General features: G+C 40.0%; 1 protein-coding gene across 5 annotated transcripts in view; it reads left to right on the top strand.

Annotated features, from left to right (window-relative positions):
- The window catches only part of CLCN3 (chloride voltage-gated channel 3), an 89,042-nt gene that overhangs the window by 33,683 nt on the left and 33,786 nt on the right, over nt 1-21,573 (top strand). Inside the window, exon 1 of one of the 5 annotated variants that reach the window (XM_019965762.2) lies at nt 5,064-5,264. The exons of 3 other annotated variants lie outside the window; for them this stretch is intronic. In XM_019965762.2, coding sequence (XP_019821321.1) covers nt 5,186-5,264 — 79 coding nt within the window. In that variant the 5' untranslated portion in view covers nt 5,064-5,185. Of the gene's footprint in view, nt 1-5,063; nt 5,265-21,573 lie in introns of those variants that run through there. One more of the 5 variants, XM_019965764.2, reaches the window with a different exon arrangement.

Here is a 21,573-nt window from a genome sequence, read left to right on the forward strand (position 1 = left end):
TTCAGTTGTAACATTCTCCTAATGGACAGACCCTGTTCATCAGATGTTGTTAATTGTAATATGGTCCTGGATAATAATGTTTTGTGTTATGACTAATGGTTTTTGTGTCTTTATGAAAAATTTCCCTGCCCTCAAGTCATGAAGATATTTCTCCCTGTTATTTTGTGAGAGCTTCATTGGCCTTCCACATTCAGGTCTATAATCATCTGAGCAATTTTTGTAAATGTGTGTGGATTAGGGTATATATAATTTTTTTTTTTTCATGGAAATAGCCAGTGGTCCAAATACCATTTATTTAAGAAAACCACTGCTTACACAGTCTTTTATAGTGCCACCTCTGCTATATATCAAGGATCACATATAAAGGAGGATCTATTTCTAGACTCCCTATTATGTACTTTTGGTTATTTTCATAGCCTTATGTCAAAAGCACTCTGTTTAAATCACTATAAGTCTATAAATAGTCTCAGTGCCTGGTAAATAAAGCAAGTCTCCCCTGTTCCTTAAGAGTGTCTTAATTATTCCCAGGCCTTTTTATTTCCATGTAAGTTTTAGCAGAGTTTGCCACAAAGAAATCTTATTTTTTTAAAAAATATAGTTGATACACAGTGTTGTTAGTTCCTGTTGGGATTTTGACTGTCATTTTATTAAGTCTGTAGATCGGTTTGAATCTTTCAGTTCATGAACATGATATACTTCTCTATATACTTGTCTTTTTAAATGCCTTTAGTCTTCCTATTGACTTTTGTCTTCATTCTTTGTTACACTTGTTTCTAGGTAATTTTTAAATGCTATTGCTGTTTAATGCAATTTGTATTTTAAAATTTAACATGCTAACTGCTGGTATATTTTGAAGTTCAGTTCGTTGAATATTGATTTCTAAAAATTTATCCACTTTAACTCTAATTCTAATGACTTATTTATGAAGTCTTGACTATACAGTCATATCATTGGTTAGTAGTGGAAAATCGAGCCAACCTCTGCACTGAGGTCTGTTTTAACTACTGCTCTAGGTGGTGGTGGTGGTGGTTCTGTATATATTGCATTATGTATGTGTGAAAGATGATTCTTTTAAAGGCTATGACATCTAAAAAATAAGTAATTCCTTATAATTAGTGATCTTGTCTATTTCACATTTTCCCAATTGTTTCACAGTTGTTACATTGAAACTGGTTGATAAATCCTTTAAATCTTTTTAAAAAAATTTCTACAGGTCCCTCCCCCCGGCCCCTGTTATTTATTTTTCATTCATTTGTTGATGACGAAATCTGGTCATTTGTTTCCCATTTTGCGTTCTCCTTATTGTGTTCCTGAGCTCTCACTTAACATGTTTCTATGTTTTTTTGTTTCTGGTAAATTGGTAGTTAGATCTAAAGGCAAAAAATACTTTTATTTTTAAAGTTCTTCTAATGTAGATTTTTTGGGTCCTGTGGGTTAGGAGGGGCTGAAAGATCATGTATAGCTATATATGTGTGGTTATAGTATACGGTTACACACTATCCTGTGTACACCTGCCTCCCTGATTCACATACCTCCAGACTCCCACATCAGTTGGAGGGTAGAATCAGGGCGCATTTGGAAGTAGAGACACCTTCTCCCTTTGAAGTTTTAAGTCCTTTTATGTGCTGCCAATTCTTGGTTTTGGTTCTTCAGAGGTTTTGTCCCGAGTGTTGACTTAAAATGCACAGTGTGAGAATTGTGGGTTAAACTTTATCTGGGGCAAAATGATGACTATAGTCAGGGAGACAGCACCTCAGATAGCTCTGAGAAACTGCTCCAAAGAGGTGGGAGGCAGGTAGGTGAGTATGTGATTGTGGTGGTGAGGGTGGGAGGACGGGTGAGGGTCATCAGCAGGCTCATGGCTAGTCATGAGGAGCAGAGGTCACCATGGAGGATTTCAGTGCTTTTCTAGATAAGAAGAGATGTGAGAAATGGGCTCATAAATTTGGCTTCTGAAAATACCTAACCCTCTGAAGACCTGTCCTGCCAGTTTTCCCAGAGCACAGAGTGCTCCGTTCCTGCTCTCCACCCTGAACTCTTTTCAGGGGGTATTGAAGGTCAGCAGCTGCAGCGGCTCAGAATTTGATCCACGTAGAGGCAGATGGCAAGTGGCAGTTTGTAGCTGATCTAGGCATCCCCCCACCCCACCCCAGTGCCTTGGAATTCTTGAATGTGTCTTCTCTCTTTAACTGTAATTCAGGTTCTTAGTCTGATAATACCTAATCTGTGCCAAAGTCCTCTTTGGCCACACCTTCCAGTTTACCTTGTCCTTTTTTCTAAAGTATAATTAGAAAGCACCTGAGCCTAAATAATGCTTTTACTGGAAGAAAATGTGGCAGCCATGGACCCCATAAGCATAACAAATTTGTTTACTTCTGAAATTCTTTAAATTTTCAGATTATTTTAAAAGATTTATTTCAAAATTAATGAGTAATGTATTTGTTTTTAAAATTTTCCACAATGTAGGGCTATATACAGTAAAAACTGAATGTACCATCATTTAAAAATATTCATTTTACTCAGGCTACAAAAATGTTTACCTATGCAACGCCATCAGTGTATTTTATAGGGAAAGTATTCTCCCCCCTTTAGTTACTGCTGGCTAGCTGTCATTTTTAGTTCTCCTGTGTGACTAAGTTGTAAATCAGAAGAAACAGATTAAGAGAGTGCTTCCAAATACCAGGAAAACTTGTAGATAGCTTTTCATCTTATAACAAGTCAGGGAAGAATATAAGTAGTATAAAACAAAATTATTTCTAAATGCCATATAGAATGCATTTTTAAAAGTCTTGTAATGGTAGAACTTGACATACCAAAGTACCAAAAAGGACCAAATTTACTCTTGGTTAATTTAGCAAAGTTGGCTCTTTGTTTAAAAGTTAGATTTCCTTGTTTAAAAAAATCATTTCAGAGGTTGTGGGCTGGGACAGGACAGGATCGTGGAGGGGGAGTAGGGTGGTGGGTGGGTTAGGCTCTCATGCCTTTCTCCATGAGGAAAAAAGGGGAAAAAAAATCATTTCCAAGAAAATATGAAGAAAACAGGAAGAAAAAGCCACCCATAGTCATATCATCAATGCTAATACCAGAACCAGAGAGAATTAGATAGAACATTCCTGTGGCAGTAACTTGTCTATATTCCTTTCCCAGAAAGCTTTTACTCACAAATCCCAGGTGGGGTTTTATAAGAAGGTATGTCTTTCTGAGGTTCAAACTTTTTGAAATAAAAAAACTGATTTAATCTAACTTTTAAAAAGTTCCCAAATTACTAATAATAACTAAGATGTACTAGACAAATGGTTTTTCTAGTAGTCATGTACAGATGTGAGAGTTGGACAGTAAAAAAGGCTGAGCACCAAAGAATTGATGCTTTTGAACTCTGGTCCTGGAGAAGACTCTTGAGAGTCCCCTGGACAGAAAGGAGATCAAACCAGTCAATTCTAAAGGAAATCAACCCTGAATATTCACTGGAAGGACCAATGCTGAAGCTGAAGCTCCAATACTTCGGCCATCTAATGTGAAGAGCCAACTAATTGGAAGAGACCCTGATGCTGGGAAAGATGGAAGGCAGGAGGAGAAGGGGACAACAGAGGATGAGATGGTTGGATGGAATCACCAATTCAATGGACACGAGTTTGAGCAAGCTCTGGGAGGTAGTGAAGGACAGGGAGGCCTGGCATGCTGCAGTCCACGGGGTTGCAAAGAGTCAGAAGCGAATGAGCAACAACTAGACAAGCTGACTATCTCTTTTCTATCTTTACTGCCTTCTGAGTCCTTTCTTTCTTCTCGTGCCTGCAATTCTCATATGAAATCATTGAATTGGAGTAGACCTTAGGGTTGGCACATTCAGTGCTTACAAAAATACATTTTACAAAACCCCCGAGCCCTGTGGAACAGCTTCTAATGAATTTTTGTTTAGTGGCATTGCCCCATCATAGCTATTTCATAAAAAGAATCTTGTAGTCTGGGGAGGAATCACCTGAGAAGCAGCTGTAAAAATTTGAACTCGGCTTAAATGAGTGTGAGCTTTTTTTTCTTTTGGAATGACAGTTTGAAACGAAACATACTTGGTATGTTAAGTTCTACTCTTAAAAGACTTTTAAAAAATGCATTCTATATGGCATTTATAAATAATTTAGTTTTATACTACTTACATTCCTCCCTGCCTTTTTATAAGATGAAAAGCTCTCTGCAAGTTTTCCTGGTATTTGGGGGCACTCTCTTAACTTGTTTGTCCTGATTTACAACTTGGTCATACAACGAAAAATAAAAACGATACACTTTGAAAATAAAAATGATACATTTTGAAATGTTCTGTAGCCTGAGTTCTCTTATTTCTAAATTTCATAAAATGTCTAGTAAAGAGACCATTAGAGAACACGTTGAGACATATTTCACTAAAGCCCCATCCCCCCACTTTTACAAAGCATAACGAAAATCTTTGTGAGATAGGAAAAGTAGAAGTCAGGAGAGAGGAAAATCTCCCAGCTAGTAAGTCTCTTTTTGAATAGTTTGACAACTAGCAAAGTTACCTAGGATGTTAAGTTTCTTTCTTAAACCTCGATGTCTTTCTTAACTAGCTGGTTCCTGAAGAAAGGAGGCTGCTGAAGGGGATTAGTAATGGTCCAGTTACTGAAATGTTGAAGCCACAGTAGAAGTATGCATTAGTACGTTTTAGATACTTAAGCATAGACTTTAAAGCCAAGTGTCTTGAAGACTTTGGTATCTTCTGTTTCTTTATCTTTATGATTCACGTGACGTGGTTACATATAAATTTGTGTATTTATACGGTAAAATCACGTGGCCTTTTTAGCATGTCATTCCCACTTACCTACATTGGGAATGAAAAGGTTCATTCCTTGTGTACACGTATAATTTCTTTGCACAGCTCTTTATTCAGAAATCGAGAAGTACGTTTCTGTCGCCTTGCTGTAGTTGCCCCCTTGCTGTGGAGGCTGTTTGGTCTGTCACCCCTGGGCTTAGTCACCATCATACGTAGCGGGGCCTGATTGATGGGGAGGCGAGCCCGTCGCCCTGGCAACCGTGGCGCCTGGGTGACGTCAGCCCGCGAGGCTGCGCGCGCCGACAGGTCGGGCATGGCGACTACCCAACCTGCTGCGGCGGGGTTCCGGGGCGCGCGCGGGCGGTGAGCTCGCGAGCTTTCCCTCGGCTTCTGCGGACCTCGGCCATGGACGCTCCCTCCGACCCCTACCTGCCCTACGACGGGGGCGGAGACTGCATCCCCCTGCGGGAGCTGCACAAGCGAGGTAACGCGGGCTGTGGGGCTGGTCCCGGCCGCGGTGAGGCCGATGGAGATCCTGGTCGGCGGTTCCCTCCGTGCGCAGCGCGGCCGCCGTCACTGCGCGCACAGGTCCTGTCGGGGGGCGCGGGCGGCGGTGCTTCTCCTTCTTAATTCAGGTGCCACTGGGTTTCAGCTGCTGTCGCTTACCGTGGGGCTCTGCACCCCGAAGTCAGTTCCTAGGAGAAGCTCTACCTGCTTAAAGAGAAACACATTTTCATGTCAATATTTTTTATTTAGTGTGCTTTCAGCTGAGTGACTACATTGTCTTCCATAGGTATCGGGTAAAAATTAATGGAATGATACCAACATATGGAATCATTGTCACACATCAGAAAAAATAATAGTAGTTTGTAAAAACCAGAAAAGCGCCCAGCATTCATGTAAATCTTTCGGCAGGCACTGCCAGAACAGATTACATGTTAATTAAACTGCCCTTTTTTCATTTTCCTTAAACTGATTGTTCTATTTAGAAAAAAAATTGAACCTCAAGAAAAATCTCTGAGCTAGATGACCTGAGCCGTATTAGTTTGAATTTATAAACTTCATATTATAAACTCACTTTTTAAAGTAAGGAAGTCATGATTTTCCTGAGCGTATAAAATATAGTTTTTATTCTGATAACGCCTTCTTTTGGTATTAAGTTCCATTAGGATTAAAAAAAGGTAATATATTTAACAAATTTATTGAATTGTGTCTTCTAGACAATATTTTAGGCTCTGAACAGTTGTAACATCCTGTGGTATTCTGTTGTTAATAAAAGCATGCTTGATAACATGAAGATCATGTTACATATATTGTGCTTTTCTCTTAGTTACCTTTTTAGTAAAGTATGTATATGTTCATGTGTGTATATACATATTTGTTTATATATATATATATATATATATATAAATTATTTTAGAACATTTGGGGAAATACCTAAAAGCATAAAGAAGAAAATTAAATTTTCTCATGGTCTTTGCACCCGGAATTGTTGGGATTGTTTTTCCAGTTCTAACATATTCCTCCTGCTCTCCTTTTTCCTATGCTCTCATCATCCCTTTTCTGGTAGGAATTTCTTTAAACAGGAAAGGATGTGAATGAATGTGACTGCTCAACTGTCACAGTATTTGCTAATCAGCAATTAAACTGTGTTTTCTTTGAGCTGTTTCAACATCCATTTGTTGATTTATAATTTATAATAAACCAGGAGACATGCGGTTTTGGGAAATTTAAATTCCCCATGATAGGCTTGACAGTCTTTACTGTGGCTTAGGTATGGACCTCACCTCTGTATAAGATAGGCAAGTAATAATAAGTCAGCCAAAGCTTATGTGCAAGTAGGCGTGGTTCCTGATATGGTTATTACTAAAAGAGAAGCTTTTTGTTTCTATTATGTTTTCACAAATAGTCCTTTAGAAATCTTGCCTAAAGTCTAAGTCTCTTCCACTGTTTGCATCACAGATGGGTTCCTAGTCCCTTAAGGAGACCTTTCCCAGCTAACCTAAGCCAATGTTTTCGAAGTAACATTGTGTCATTGTAGTACAAATCAGTTGGTTATTAGGCTTGCTTGACTGTTCTGCAGTATCCTAGTATCTATGGATACGAGGTTTTCCTTAATTTATGACCTTTTCTAACCCTGGGTCAAACAAAGGAACTGGAAGTGGAGAAATATAAATCAAGAAAAGAGTCAGCTACTCTAGGAGGACAAAATGGCAATGACCGGAAAGATCTCTTGGGGCTGGGAAAGAGTGAAGAGGCAGATAACCAAAGTATAAAATTGTGAAGGATATCAATAAAGCAAATGTGACTGTTTACTGAATTACTGAGTGCTGGAATTAGGAATTACCTGTGTGGAGTAAATTAAATTTAATGTTCCTTGTCAAGGTGAGATGGTAAATGATGAAGGTTCCAACTTAAATGAATAATATAGAGGCTAGAAATGTATGGAGATATAAAAATACAATTAGTTAATGTATTTTTGATGGATTAGAAATTAAGATGACATTTTAGAAATAGTTATCTTTTGGGGTATATTGCCTTCCTATACAGACACTATTAAGTTCTTTCATAAAATGTCTCTTCCATCTTTGAAAGTGAAAGTGAAGTTGCTTAGTCGTGTTGGACTCTTTGCAACCCCGTGGACTGTAGCCTACCAGGTTCCTCCCTCCATGGGATTCCCCAGGCAAGAATACTGGAGTGGGTTGCCATTTCCTTCAGGGGATCTTCCCAACCCAGAGATTGAACCTGGGTCTCCCGCATTGCAGGCAGACGCTGTAACCTCTGAGCCACCAGGGAAGCCCTCTTCCATCTTTTATCAGGGGGAAAAAAAAAATCTTTAGTTTTTTTTGATTTTTTGATTTGGATTTGGACTGCTAGTTTTATATTCTTGACTTCCTGAAGTTTAGGTAATTTGGAGGTAGAATTCTTGTTTATTCTAACAGGCCCTTATAGTGGATTTGATCTTTGGGATTTTTAGCATTATTTGAATACTGTTTCATTCAGAGTTTTTGTTGAGCTCGTGTGTGTGTGTGTGTGTGTGTGTGTGTGTGTGTGTGTGTGTAAGGCACTCCTGGGTGCTGGAGAACTGGAGGTGGTCGGCTTAGTGATACACCTAATAACTGAGAGGTGTACTGTTGCCGTGCTGGTGGTGAAGAACCCGCCTGCGATGCAGGAGACACAAGAGATGCAGGTTCAGTCCCTGCATCGGAAAGATGCCCTGGAGGAGGAAATGGCAGCCCACTCCAGTCATTCTTGCCTGGAGAATCCCATGGACAGAGGAGCCTGGCGGGCTACAGTCCATGGGGTCGCAGCGAGTCGGACACGACTGAAGCGACTTAAGTGCTTTATCTTTACCAGTTCCTTGATGTGTAACAAGCCATTTTAATCTTCACAGACTGTGGAGTAGGAACTGTTATAATGCTCATTTTCCTGTTGATGAGACTGAGGTACAGAAATGTGCAAGAAGAGTCAGGGTTCGAAGCAGATGATGGGATTCATACTCTGGTCATAGAAACACTGCTTTGCGTTGTGTACGTCCCTGCAGTAGCTTGGCATGTGCAGCCTGGTAGGGACGTAGGAAGGCTTCCCAGTTTTTAAAAACACAGAACCCAAGGGAGTTAACACATTTCTCATGAATGATACAGACTGCATGTTCTGTGAATCTGTTCACACGTGGCAGTGAGGGAAGAGATGAGTCTCCTTTTGACGAGTGTTGTCGAAGTTGGCACGTCCACAGGGGATTTGATGTAGGAGGATAGGCTAGTAAGTGGTAGGTAGGCTAGTAAGTGACCCAGTGGGACTTAGTGCTGTGGTGTCATGGGGTCAGTCATAGGGTCCTATAGGAAGGTGGTGGGATGCTGGGTCCCAGCGGACCTTGAATGCCAGACGAACCAGTTTTAAACAGTAAGAGGTATACCTTTCCTTTATAAGTTTGAGTGTTTTTTTTTTAGGCGGGGGTGGGGTGCATCTTGTGGCATGTAGGATCTTAGTTTCCTGACCGAGGATTGAAGACCGGGCCCACAGTAGTGAAAGTGCTGAGTCCTTATCACTGGAGCAGGGGGATTCCCAAGTTAGTTTTTTTAGTTTGTAACTGAAGTTGTTTCTTGACATCTATTAGCTCAGAGACAAATTTAAGTAAAGCTTTTTTCCTTCCTTTTGTAACAGATGAATTTGTCCATTTTTATTCCCTCCTGAAAGTATCAGTAGTTACATTCTTTGCTCATTATTTGAATATTCATGTTCTGGATGATGCTCTTATTGCCATAGGGGTGTTCTGTAGGTTCTTTTGTAAAAATGATTTTAGAATTCAAATTCTTATTATATGTCTATTGCCTTTAATCTTCTAGCCAACTAGAAAATTAAATCTCTTCTTACAGATTGGTTCATTGGAGTGTAAATTACAGGAACAAATAGAGATTGTTTGTGTGTGTTTGTGCTCACTCACTCAATTGCTGACTTTTTGTGACCCCATGGACTCTAGCCCACCAGGCTCCTCTGTCCATGGGATTCTCCAGGCAAAAATACTGGAGTGGGTTGCCATTTCCTACTCCATTTCCTACTGACTCCTACTGCCATTTCCTACTTCGGGAATCTTCCTGACCCAGGGATTGGCCCTGCATCTTTTCGTCCCCTGCACTGAAAGGCATATTCTCTACCACTGCGCCACCTGGGAAAGCCCAGAGATTCTTTTCCTGATGTCAAAAAGTGTTTCTGTTATAAAATAATAGTATGAAACAAAGCCTGCCTTTAAGTTTATTTTGCACACAGTATATGAATTTAAAATCATCAGTAAATGTATTTCATATTACTGTGTCTGGCTCTGTTCTCTAAAACTGACACTTGGTATGATTAATTTTATTCCATCTCATGACTTGTAAATTAAAAATGCTTTGTATTTCTAGATATTAAAATGTGAGCAAGTCTCTGGCCCCATACTTTAGGTTTATGGTTTTGGCTGGTTTACCAGCATTGAGATTACTGTTTTGTGCTGACATGAAGCCACAGGAGACTGGTGGCTTAAATTGTATTTTAAAGTTTTGTGTCTGTTTTTTAATAAACATGTTTAATTTATAGTTTTTTGGTAGTCCTTTAAAACCTTAATAGATCAAGAATGGAGATTCACTTTAGTTTGTCAGTTTATTCTTTGCCATTGGAGAGAGCAGATTTCGTGGATTTTATTATTCACATGATATGCACATATCTTACACACAGAGAATAAATGAACACAGAACTTTTCCAGTCATACAGATGTCTTAATCCCCACTTCATCATCCCTACCTTCAAGAACTTGGCTTTTTATTTTGAGGTGTCAGTAGAACTGAGAAGGAAACAGTGAACTGAGTAATGTAGCATCTCTACTGACTGGTTGTATCTTCTGTCAGTTTCTTTGGGATTTGGTTTTAATTTCCAGGTTTTTGCAGTTCAAACAGATGGCAGCTAAATATGACTGGATGGCAGAACAAATGTAAAGAGCAAATACTTTATCATATTTATCCAGCGGATGTTTAATTGACCACCTATTAAGTACTAGCGTTGTGCTTACCATTACGTCTTTAATCTTTCGTTTGGAAGTCTGTTAACATTCTGGAACTTCCACTATCAACTTGGAGCATTCACTTTCCCTTCCCTTACCAAAGTGACCGTTTTTTATCAGTAGTGTCACAGAGGGAAGAAAAAAAATGTATTGGGACTAGACTTCCTGCTCTTATTTAAGGGACACATGATACTGGGTTGTAGGAAACGTGCAGAATGTTAGATTTCTGTCTGCCTTCTTTCATAATTTACAATAACAATGCATATGTTTTATGTGTGTGTGTGATGGATAGTAATCTGCCTCTGAGGTTAAATGGCAAGGGTCACTGCTCTCCCATCTTTGAGATTGACTCCAGAGATAATAAGTACTAGTCTTAGTAAGCAAGCATATACCTGCTTCAGCATGCAGGGCTATTATTTGGATGGGCTTCCTTGGTGGCTCAGACAGTAAAGAATCTGCCTGCAATGCAGGACACCCAGGTTTGATCTCTGGGTCAGGAAGATCCCCTGGAGAAGTGAATGGCTACCCGCTCCAGTATTCTTGCCTGGAGAATCCCCAAGGGACAGAGGAGCCTGGCGGTACAGTCCCCGGGGTCACTAAAGAGTTAGACACGACTGAGCGATGATGCATGGTATTTGGATGTTCCTTTTAGACTGCTAAAGGTGTATGACGGTGAAATTTACTGGTTAATTAGTTCAGTTTAAGATGTAACAATTACATACCATTTTTAGCTCAGTTCAGCAAATACATATTGAGGACTAGTGGGTGGGAATATAAACGTTTCTATTGGTGGGAAACCAGATAATAATAAATGTCTGTATTGTTTATTTTTTGTCAAATTACAAGTTTCAACATGTTGGGTTGTGACCAGTATTTAAAAAAAGAAAAAAAAAAAGAAGGAAGCAAATAGTAAAAGTATCAGAGTATATGCCAACTAGTAAATATGCTAAACTTTGTTTTTACTTAGGGTACATATCTGTACACTATGTCAGAAATGTTTGTAGCTGTGACCAAGAAAAATAGTGTGGTAACCGGGTTATGAGTAAGTCCCTGTGGAGGGTCAGTTGGCTTGGCTTCCTGTGCCTCAGATGAGTCTGGAGCAATCTGAGGATGAGAATGGGATGTGTTATTGTCGTTGATCTCTGCTTAAGCACGGGGATTTGAGTGGCAGGACCAAAGCAGGGCCTGTGACAACTGTTGCAGCCACCTTGGTCTGGAGCCAAAGGCAAAGAGGGCTGGTGACGTGAAGTCCTGTTAATTGTCTGAGCTCAGTGCACATGCATGTTTTGGGAGAAGGCCCATCAACAGTCTTAATGGCCCCTAGGTGGGAAAGACTATTTTATTTCTGTTGTAGTCTCATTTATGTTTTTTTCTTTTCCACCTGTGCATTGGAATTTTATCTGCAAAGCTATTACCACATCCAAGGTCACAAGGACATACTCTTCTCCCTTTTTTTAAAGAGTTTAATAATTGTAGCCCTTACATTTGGGCCTGTGATCCTTTTTGAGTTAAGTTTCATTTATGGTGTGAGGTAGGTAGGGTCCAACTTCATTCTTTTACATGTAGGTAGCCTGTTGTTGCAGCATCATTTGTTGAAGACTGTTCTTTTCCCATTGGTGAAAATATTTATTTAAATAATAATATAACCAGAAAACTACTAGAGCTCATTAATGAACTTGGTAAAGTTGCAGGATGCGAAATTAACATGCAGAAATCTGTGGCATTTCTCTACACTAACAATGAAAGATCAGGAAGAGAAATGAAGAAAACAGTCCCATTTACTATTACATTAAAAATAATAAACCTACATGAGGACACAAAAAACTGTATTCCAAAAACTATAAGACTCTGATGAAGGAAATTGAAGATGACACAAAGAAATAGAAAGGTATACTGTGTTCTTGGATTGGAAGAATCAGTACTGTCAGAATGACATAGATTTTGATGATGGCCATCCTGACCAGTGTAAAGTGATCCTCACTGAAGTTTCAATTTGCATTCCTCTAATAATTAGTGATTTTTGTTGTTCATTGGCTAAGTCATGTCCTTCTCTTGGCAACCCCGTGGCCTGCAGCACACCACACTCCTCTGTCCTCCACTTTCTCCCAGAGTTTGCTCAGATTCATGTCCATTGAATCGGTGATGCTATCTAACCGTCTGCCACCACCTTCTCCTTGTGCCTTCGGTCTTTTCCAATTTGTGAGCATCTTTTCATTTGCCTTTCCATGCGCATATTACCCAAGGCAATGTACAGATTCAGTGCAATTCCTATCAAATTACCAGTGGCATTTTTCTCCGACCTAGAACAAAATATTTTACAATTCGTATGGAAAGACTCCCAGCCCCCACCCCCACGCCAAATAGCTGAAGCAGTCTTGAGAAAGAAAAATGGAACTGGTGGAATGAGGCTCCCTGACTTCAGAGCATATTACCAGCTACAGTAATCATGACACAAGAACAGAAATACAGATCAGAAGTAAGGAAAGAAAGCCCGGAGATAAACCCACTCACATAAGGGCATTTATCTTTGACAGAGGAGGCAAGAATAACCAAAAGAGAAAAGACAGTCTCTTCAATAAGTGGTGCTGGGTACACTGGACAGCCAGCCACATGTGAAGTAATGATATTAGAACATTCTCTAACACCTAACACAAAAGTAAACTTACAGTGCCTAGGAGCTTCTAGAGGAAAATGTAGACAGACACTCTGACAACTGTCACAGCACTGTCTTTTTGAATCCACCTCCTAGAGTGATGGAAATGAAAATAAATGGAGGCTATTTAAACTTAGAAGCTTTTTGCAGAATAAAGGAGACTGTAAACAAAATGTAAAGACAGCTTATGAAATGGGAGAAAACATTTACAATTGACACAACTGACAAGGGATTAATCTCAAATACACAGCTTATGTAGCTCAATATCAAAAGAAACAACTTAATAAAAAATTTGACATTTCTCCAAAGAAGACATACAAATAGCCAAAAAGCACATGAAAATGTGCTCAACACCACTAATTAATAGAGAAATGTAAATCAAAACTACAATGAGCTATCACCTCAGACCAGTCAGAATGGTCATCATCAAAAAATCTACAAACAATAAATGCTGGAGAGGATATAGAGAAAAGGGACCCCTACACTGCTGATGGGAATGTAAATTGGCACAGCCACTCTGGAGTATGGAAGTTCCTTAGAAAACTGAAGGTAGAGCTACCAAATGATGTTACAGTCCCATTCTTGGGCATATTTCTGGAAAAAACCATTATTCGAAAAGATCCATGTACCTCCAGGTTCATAACAGCACTATTTACAATAGACGAGATATGGAAGTAACCTCAGTGTCCATAAACAGATGAATGGAGAAAGACAATGTACATACATACAGTGGAATATTACTTAGCCATAAAAATGAAATAGTATCATTTTCAGCAACATGGATGGACATAGAGATCATCATAGTGAAGCATTATGGACAGAGAAAGACAAATATATGGTATCACTTATATGTAGACTATAAAAAAATAAAATGGGGCTTCCCTGGTGACTCTGGTAAAGAATCTGCCTGCCAAAGCAGGAGACACGTGTTCAGTCCCTGGGTCTTGAAGATCCCCTGGAGAAAGAAATAGCAACCCACTCCAGTATTGTTGCCTGGAGAATCCCTTAGACAGAGCAGTTTGGTGGGCTACAGACCCTGGGATCACAAAGAGTCAGCCATAACTGAGCACACACACACACACACAAGTAAAATCATACAAATGAACTTACATACTAAGCAGAAATAGACCCACAGACATAGAAAACAAAAGTTATGATTACCAAAGGGGAAAGGGGTGGAGAACGATAAATTAAGAATTTGAGATTAATATATACACACTACTGTATATATATATATATGTATGTATGTATGTATAAATATATAAAATAGATAACCAACAAGGACCTACTGTATAGCACAGGAAACTATACTCAATGTTTTGTAATAACCTGTAAGAGAAGAGACTCTGAAAAAGAACAGATACGCACGTATAACTGTACCACTTTGCCGTGCACCTGAAACTGACCCAGCATTGTAAATCAACAACGTTTCAGCACAAAAAACAAAACAACATAAATAACATAAATTGAAAGTGGAATTTTCCTGCAGATAATTTAAAAACTCTTTGTTTAGGTTACAGGTATTAATAAAACGTGTTTACATGGAATGCATGAATATTATAAACTATTGTGTCTGGGGAAAAAAGACAAAAGTCCTCTTATAAATAAAGTTATTTTTGCAAGAAAGCTCACTCATTATGCAAGAAAGCTCACTCACTAATTAGAATCAGTAACACTAAAACACATCGTACTTGCTGATACTTGAACTATGAAATATTGCTGGTGATATTTAAATTATAAGATGTCTGTTTTATGGAAAGGTTGGTCATTTACTGTGCATTTTAGAGATTTGTTTTTGTGGCCATACCAGGTATAATGAATTAAGTTATGTTAAAAATCTATAGGATTTTGCTCAGTATATAGTTCTAAGAAGAAATCATTGCTCGTATTTGTAATACAATTTTTTTCTTCTGTTCGTCATATTGTCAGTCTTTTGGTTAATATTAATACCATGTGAGTAATATAATAAGCCCATTTTAAGTTCCAAAATATTTGAGCAGAAGCAGTAACTTGTGTTTATTGATTTCCTAGTGTTTGTCAGATATAGTATATAATAGTAGGTATCTTACACGGCTTATCTGCAGTTCACATACCACAGCCTACAGGTAGGTGACATTGCCTAGGTACCTGAGAGATTAGTAGGTAGTTCTTGCTGGCTTATGTGGCAGCCCTGGGATTTGAATCTAGGTCTTTCTGACCTCAGAGTGCATTAGGTCCTGGGATTTCTCTAATGGGCCATGCTGCAGAGAAAGTGATCTTTTCTCTAGTTTCATTGTTTTCCAGCCATGGGCAGTAGAAGGATAGTCACGGCATCTGACATCAGACCCCCAGGAAGGTTTTTGTGTTAAATCTGGGAGCTCCTGCTTTCAGATCATGCTTTCTTATACACTCTAAGATCTGGGACTGTCCTGTGTCCTGTTATCCTTTTGAAGTTCAGGTGTCAAAAAAAAAATAGACTCTTCTGTCTGTATATCACTGTCAGTCAGTCAACAGTCAGTTCAGCTGCTCAGTCGTGTCTGACTCTTTGCGACCCCATGGACCACAACACGCTGGGCCTCCCTGTTCAACACCAACTCCTGAAGTTTACTCAGACTCATGTGCATTGAGTCGGTAATGTCGCCGAACCATCTCATCCTCTGTTATCCCCTTCTCCTGCCTTCAATCTTTCCCAGCATCAGGGTCTTTTCAAATGAGTCAGTTCTTTGCATCAGGTGGCCAAAGTATTAGAGTTTCAGCTTCAACATCAGTCCTTCCAATGAATATTCGGGACTGATTTCCTTTAGGATGGACTAGTTGGGTCTCCTTGCAGTCCAAGGGGCTCTCAACAGTCTTCTCCAACACCATAGTTCAAAAGCATCAATTCTTTGGCGCTCAGCTTTCTTTGTAGTCCAAGTCTCACATGCATACATGACCACTGGAGAAACCACAGCCTTGACTAGATGGACCTCTGTTGGCAAAGTAATGTCTCTGCTTTTTAATATGCTGTCTAGCTTGGTCATAACTTTTCTTCCAAGGAGCAAGGGTCTTTTAATTTCATGGCTGCAGTCACCATCTGCAGTGATTTTGGAGCTGCAAAAAATAAAATCTGTCACTATTTCCACTGTTTCCACTGTTTCCCCATCTATTTGTCATAAAATGATGGGACTGGATGCCATGATCTTAGTTTTCTGAATATTACATTTTAAGCCAATGTTTTCATTCTCCTCTTTAACTTTCATCAAGAGGCTCTAGTTCTTCTTCACTTTGTGCCATATGGGTGGTATCATCTGCATATCTGGGGTTATTGATATTTCTCCCAGCTATCTTGATTCTAGTTTGTGCTTCATCCAGTCCAGCGTTTCTCATGATGTACTCTGCATATAAGTTAAATAAGCAGGGTAACAATATACAACTCCTTTTCCTATTTGGAACCAGTCTGTTGTTCCATGTCCAGTTCTAACTGTTGCTTCTTGACCTGCATACAGATTTCTCAAGAGGCAGGTCAGGTGCCCTGGTACTACCATCTCTTTCAGAATTTTCCAGTTTTTGGTGATCCACACAGTCAAAGGCTTTGGTGTAATCAATAAAGCAGAAATAGATGTTTTTCTGGAACTGTCTTGCTTTTTCCATAATCCAGGGGATGTTGGCAATTTGACCTCTGGTTCCTCTGCCTTTTCTAAAACCAGTTTGAACATCTGGGAGTTCACGGTTCATGTACTGTTGAAGCCTGGCTTGAATTTTGAGCATTACTTTGCTAGTGTGTGAGATGAGTGCAATTGTGTGATAGTTTGAGCATTTGGCATTGCCTTTCTTTGGGATGGCAATGAAGACTTTTCCATGCCTGTGGCCACTGCTGGGTTTTCTGAATTTGCTGGCATATTGAGTGCAGAAGTTTCACAGCATCATCTTTTAGGATTTGGAATAGCTCAACTGGAATTCCATCACCTCCACTAGGTTTGTTCGTAGTGATGCTTTCTAAGGCCCACTTGACTTCACATTCCGGGATACCTGGCTCTAGGTCAGTGATCACACCATCGTGATTATCTGGGTCATGAAGATCTTTTTTGTATTCTTGCCACCTCTTCTTAATATCTTCTGCTTCTGTTAGGGCCATACCATTTCTGTCCTTTATTGTGCCCGTCTTTGCATGAAATGTACCCTTGGTGTATCTAATTTTCTTGAAGAGATCTTTAGTCTTTCCCATTCTATTGTTTTCCTCTATTTCTTTGCATTGATCACTGAGGAAGGCTTTCTTATCTCTCCTTGCTGTTCTTTGGAACTCTGCATTCAAATGGGTATATCTTTCCTTTTCTCCTTTGCTTTTTGCTTCTCTTTTCACAACTATTTGTAAGGCCTCCTCAGACAGCCATTATGCTTTTTTGCATTTCTTTCTCTTGGGGATGGTCTTGATCACTGTTTCCTGTACAATGTCATGAACCTCTGTCCATAGTTCATCAGGCACTCTATCAGATCTAATCCCTTGAATCTGTCACTTCCACTGTATAATCATAAGGGATTTGATTTAGGTCGCACCTGAATGGTCTAGTGGTTTTCCCAACTTTCCTCAATTTAAGTCTGAATTTGGCAATAAGGAGTTCATGATCTGAGCCACAGTCAGCTCCCAGTCTTGTTTTTGCTGACTGTATAGAGCTTCTCCATCTTTGGCTGCTGAGAATATAATCAGTCTGATTTCGGTGTTGACTATCTGGTGACGTCCATGTGTAGAGTCTTCTCTTGTGTTGTTGGAAGAGGGTGTTTGCAATGACCAGTGCGTTCCCTTGGCAAAACTCTATTAGCCATTGTCCTGCTTCATTCTGTACTCCAAGGCCAAATTTGCCTGTTACTCCAGGTGTTTCTTAACTTCCTACTTTTGAATTCCAGTCCCCTATAATGAAAAGGACATCTTTTTCGTGTGTTAATTCTAGAAGGTCACGTAGGTCTTCATAGAACTGTTCAACTTCAGCTTCTTCAGCATTCCTGGTTGGGGCATAGACTTGGATTACTGTTATGTTTAATGGTTTGCCTTGGAAACAAACAGATCACTCTGTCGTTTTTAAGATTGCATTCATTCAAGTACTGCATTTCGGACTCTTTTGTTGACGGTGATGGCTATGGTTTATTTCTTCAGGAGGTCGATTCTGATGAGAATGGTGAGCTGGGGTTGGGGCGGGGAGGGAAGTGTGAAGATGGTTTGACTGACTCTCCCACCAAGTCTACATGCCCTGAGGAATAGAAGTTTCCTAAAAATAATGTGTTCTGTTTCAGAAAGAAGGGGGAAGGGTTTCGAGGTAGGCAGAGACAATGAAGCTCCATCACATAGATACTAATCTAACCTGAGGACAATACTGGGTAATGTAGTTATTTTCCGTTTGGAAATAATGTAGTTATTTTCAGTTTGGAGGTACATCTGGTTGTTAATATTGAATATCTGGACATAGGGTTGGGAAAGAAAGTTAAGAACAAGAAAAAGGTTAAAATTTTAAAAATTAGTTAGGAAAGTGGATGACTAAGTAGGTACACATATGTTCATTATATATGCTGTTTGTAATGCAAACTAACCTAAATGATAGTGCCTCATAGCAATTAAATACAGCAGTTTGAAGTCCATTGAAAATGATGTGCCGATGCATTTAATGACCTGAAATGGTTTTTACGAACTGTGTTGAGTAGTGAAAATATGCTAAGTAATGGAAAGCTTAAAAATACATGTGGCTAGTTTGATTTTACCTTTTTTTCTTGTAGAAAATGTGGAAAGGTGAAGCCAGTTGCCAGTTTAACTGTTTTAACTCTCTTCTTTACTCAGTTCCCTCTCCTTGCTTCCCCCACAAACCTTACGTAACTGTATAGACTTGCTTCTCATCTGTTCTCTTTGCAGTCCAAGGCTTATTGCAGAAACTCCTTTTTACTTAAAACATTTTGAAACCCAGAATCCCATTGCTTGCAACTCAGATGTACTGCCGTTTAAGATTTTGCCTGTTCTTTTCGGTTTCAGAAGCCTGAGTTTGAAACTGAGGAGCTATAGTGCTGAATCTTGTACTCTGATTTTCCCTGTGGCGGAGGGCGTTTCCTGAATTGGTGGGAAGCATGTGCACCGAGGATGAGGAGATACTGTTGGACAGAGGTCTGATGATTTCCAAAAGGTGTCCTGGGGTGTCTGCGTCAGTGAGCGCTGCACGTTCTTGGAGAGAAGTCCAAGTAAATGGTGTCACTTTGTATCCCCCAGCTCTAAGAGGATTTGTCAAGGAGGGCAGGGAGAGGTCTTATGAGGGAGTGCGGCCTCACCACTTGATTTGGAAAGCCCTGTTATAATTTGCTAATTTCCCGGTCCTTGAAATAGTATTTTAGGAAAGAAAGGGAGGCGCACTTTGCCTGTGAGAGAGCTTTCACTTGTGCTTGTGGCATCGCCTCTGAGGTGTGTGCTGTGTCACGCATGAAATGGAGTGGGGTGATGGCGCTGGGTAACTTACACTCCTGCTTACAAGGATTTTATTAACACAGAGATGTAAGTCCTTTGTGTTTGTCTCATTTTATCCTTTGTAAGGTGAACTTTAAGTGAAATATAGATTGCAGTGAACTGTACACAAATAATAATTACGAATATTTAAACATCATTGTTACTGTTAGGAAACGTAACGTCTTTGAAATTACTGCTAACATGCAATGATGCGTAGGCATTTCTATGATCCTGTGAGAACGAATGTTCCTATCCAGTTTGGAGTAGGACCCAGGCTTTCCTTTTCTTCTTCTTTGAACTACTCAGATTTCCATGTTTGGTAGAACAAAGTATAAAAGAAAATATGTGAAATGATGTCACACACATACTGAAGTAAAAGTTTGAACCCCCCCCCCCTTGTTTTTTAATAGCCAGGTAATTCTTGAATTTTATCTAGCTATCCTAAAGCAGACTTTAAATTGTAAAACTACGTTGATTGATTTTGCATTGGATATGATAGATTTTTTTTTTTTCAGTTGTCAGTTACAGCCCAGTAAGAAGCAGAATGCAAGGAGACAGGTTAAAGCCAGATTGGACTGTCTGCCTTTCTCTGCAGATGCCTTTTCATCATGTTTATCAGAGCCAAAGAAATACTCTAATCAACTAGCAAAAAGTTTTTATTTTCATACCAAAACCGATCTTTGTTAATTCCAAAACCAATTTGATGTCAAGAGTCACAGAAGGACTCAGACTTCTTTTAGGAATAATTAGAGGGCAGACAGTGAATCTGAATAGATAAACGTGTGGGCTCCCCTAAAGCAGGAAGACCCATCAATTCTTCTGTACACTGTCACTGTGTCCGGCGGAAGCAAATAGGCCTGAGGGGACAGGCTGACCTCCCGGAAGTCTGCTGGGCACACAGACTGACAGGCCAGTTCTTTGAAGTGTCAAGGGATGCCCAGACATGAAATGTTGGTACGTGGGGTGCCCTGGTGTGAAACGCTTGAATGCTTTATTTCTGATTTTCAGGAATTTTTAATTACTGTGCAGTTCTGTATGTTCGATGTTGGGGTAGTTTCTACAGACTAGTGACTGGAAAGTCACTGAGGCAGGACACACAGCTTCTGTGAATGTGTGGGGGACTAGGCCTGTGCTGCCCCTGAAAATAAGAACACTGGTCTCTGCTCTCTCCTCCCTAGTTCAGAAGCCTGTTGGGGATACACGCTTCATTTGCTTAGTATCTTCATGCTGCAGGCGGCTGGGAATTCTTAGCAGCTGCTAATTTACTGTGTCAGTGCATGTTAGGTGGTACAGAAATTTTGCTTTTGATTTTTTGTGTAGAATAGTAATAATTAAGATCAGTAATGCGTGTCTCCATCTCTACCCAGATAAGAGTGAATAGGGCAAAGTTTGAAGTTTGCAAAATATATCACAGTAGTCTTAAAAATTCTTTTTAATTTCAGACTTAGAGATGTTGAAAAATAGTGCAGAGAGTCTCATATGCCCTCCCCCTAGATTCCTGAGTGTTAGCGTTTTACCTCATGCTTTCATCCTGTCTCTTTCTGTCGTGTTTGCCGTTCCCTGTCACACACTGCACACACTGTTAATTGTACATATGGGATGCACCATGTTCTTCTTCCCTGAACCCTGTAAGGGTAAGATGCAGACGCGATGGGGCTTCTCAGGTGGCTCCATGGTAAAAAATCTGGCTGCAATGTAGGAGACGTGGATTTGATGCCTGGGTCAGGAAGATCGCCCGGTGGAGGGCCTGGCAACCCACTGCAGCACTCTCGCCTGGAGAATCCCATGGACAGAGGAGCCTGGAGGGCTCTCTTTGGGGTCACAAAATGTCGGACGCGACCGAGCATGCGCACAACCAGATGTGATGCACTGCAACCGCTAAATACTTCAGTGTGTGTTTCCTTATGAAAGGATATATAGCTCGTCCATAGCTTCAGTACAGTTTTCAAAATCAGAAAGTTGGCGCTGATCATGTTATTCAGTCATTATTCCGACGGTTCTCCAGTGTACTGAGTGTTGCCCTGGCTGTCCCGGTCCTGCGCTGCCCATCCCAGGCACAGACTGAGTTCGGTTGCGCGTCTCTGTGGTCTCCTTTTATCTAGTGCAGCTGGTCTTTGGTGACTGACATTTTTGAAGATCGCAAGCCACTTGCCTTGTAGAATTTCCCTCAGTTT

This window comes from Bos indicus, chromosome 8 (genome assembly GCF_029378745.1).
Source record: "Bos indicus isolate NIAB-ARS_2022 breed Sahiwal x Tharparkar chromosome 8, NIAB-ARS_B.indTharparkar_mat_pri_1.0, whole genome shotgun sequence".
Lineage (NCBI taxonomy): Eukaryota > Metazoa > Chordata > Mammalia > Artiodactyla > Bovidae > Bos > Bos indicus.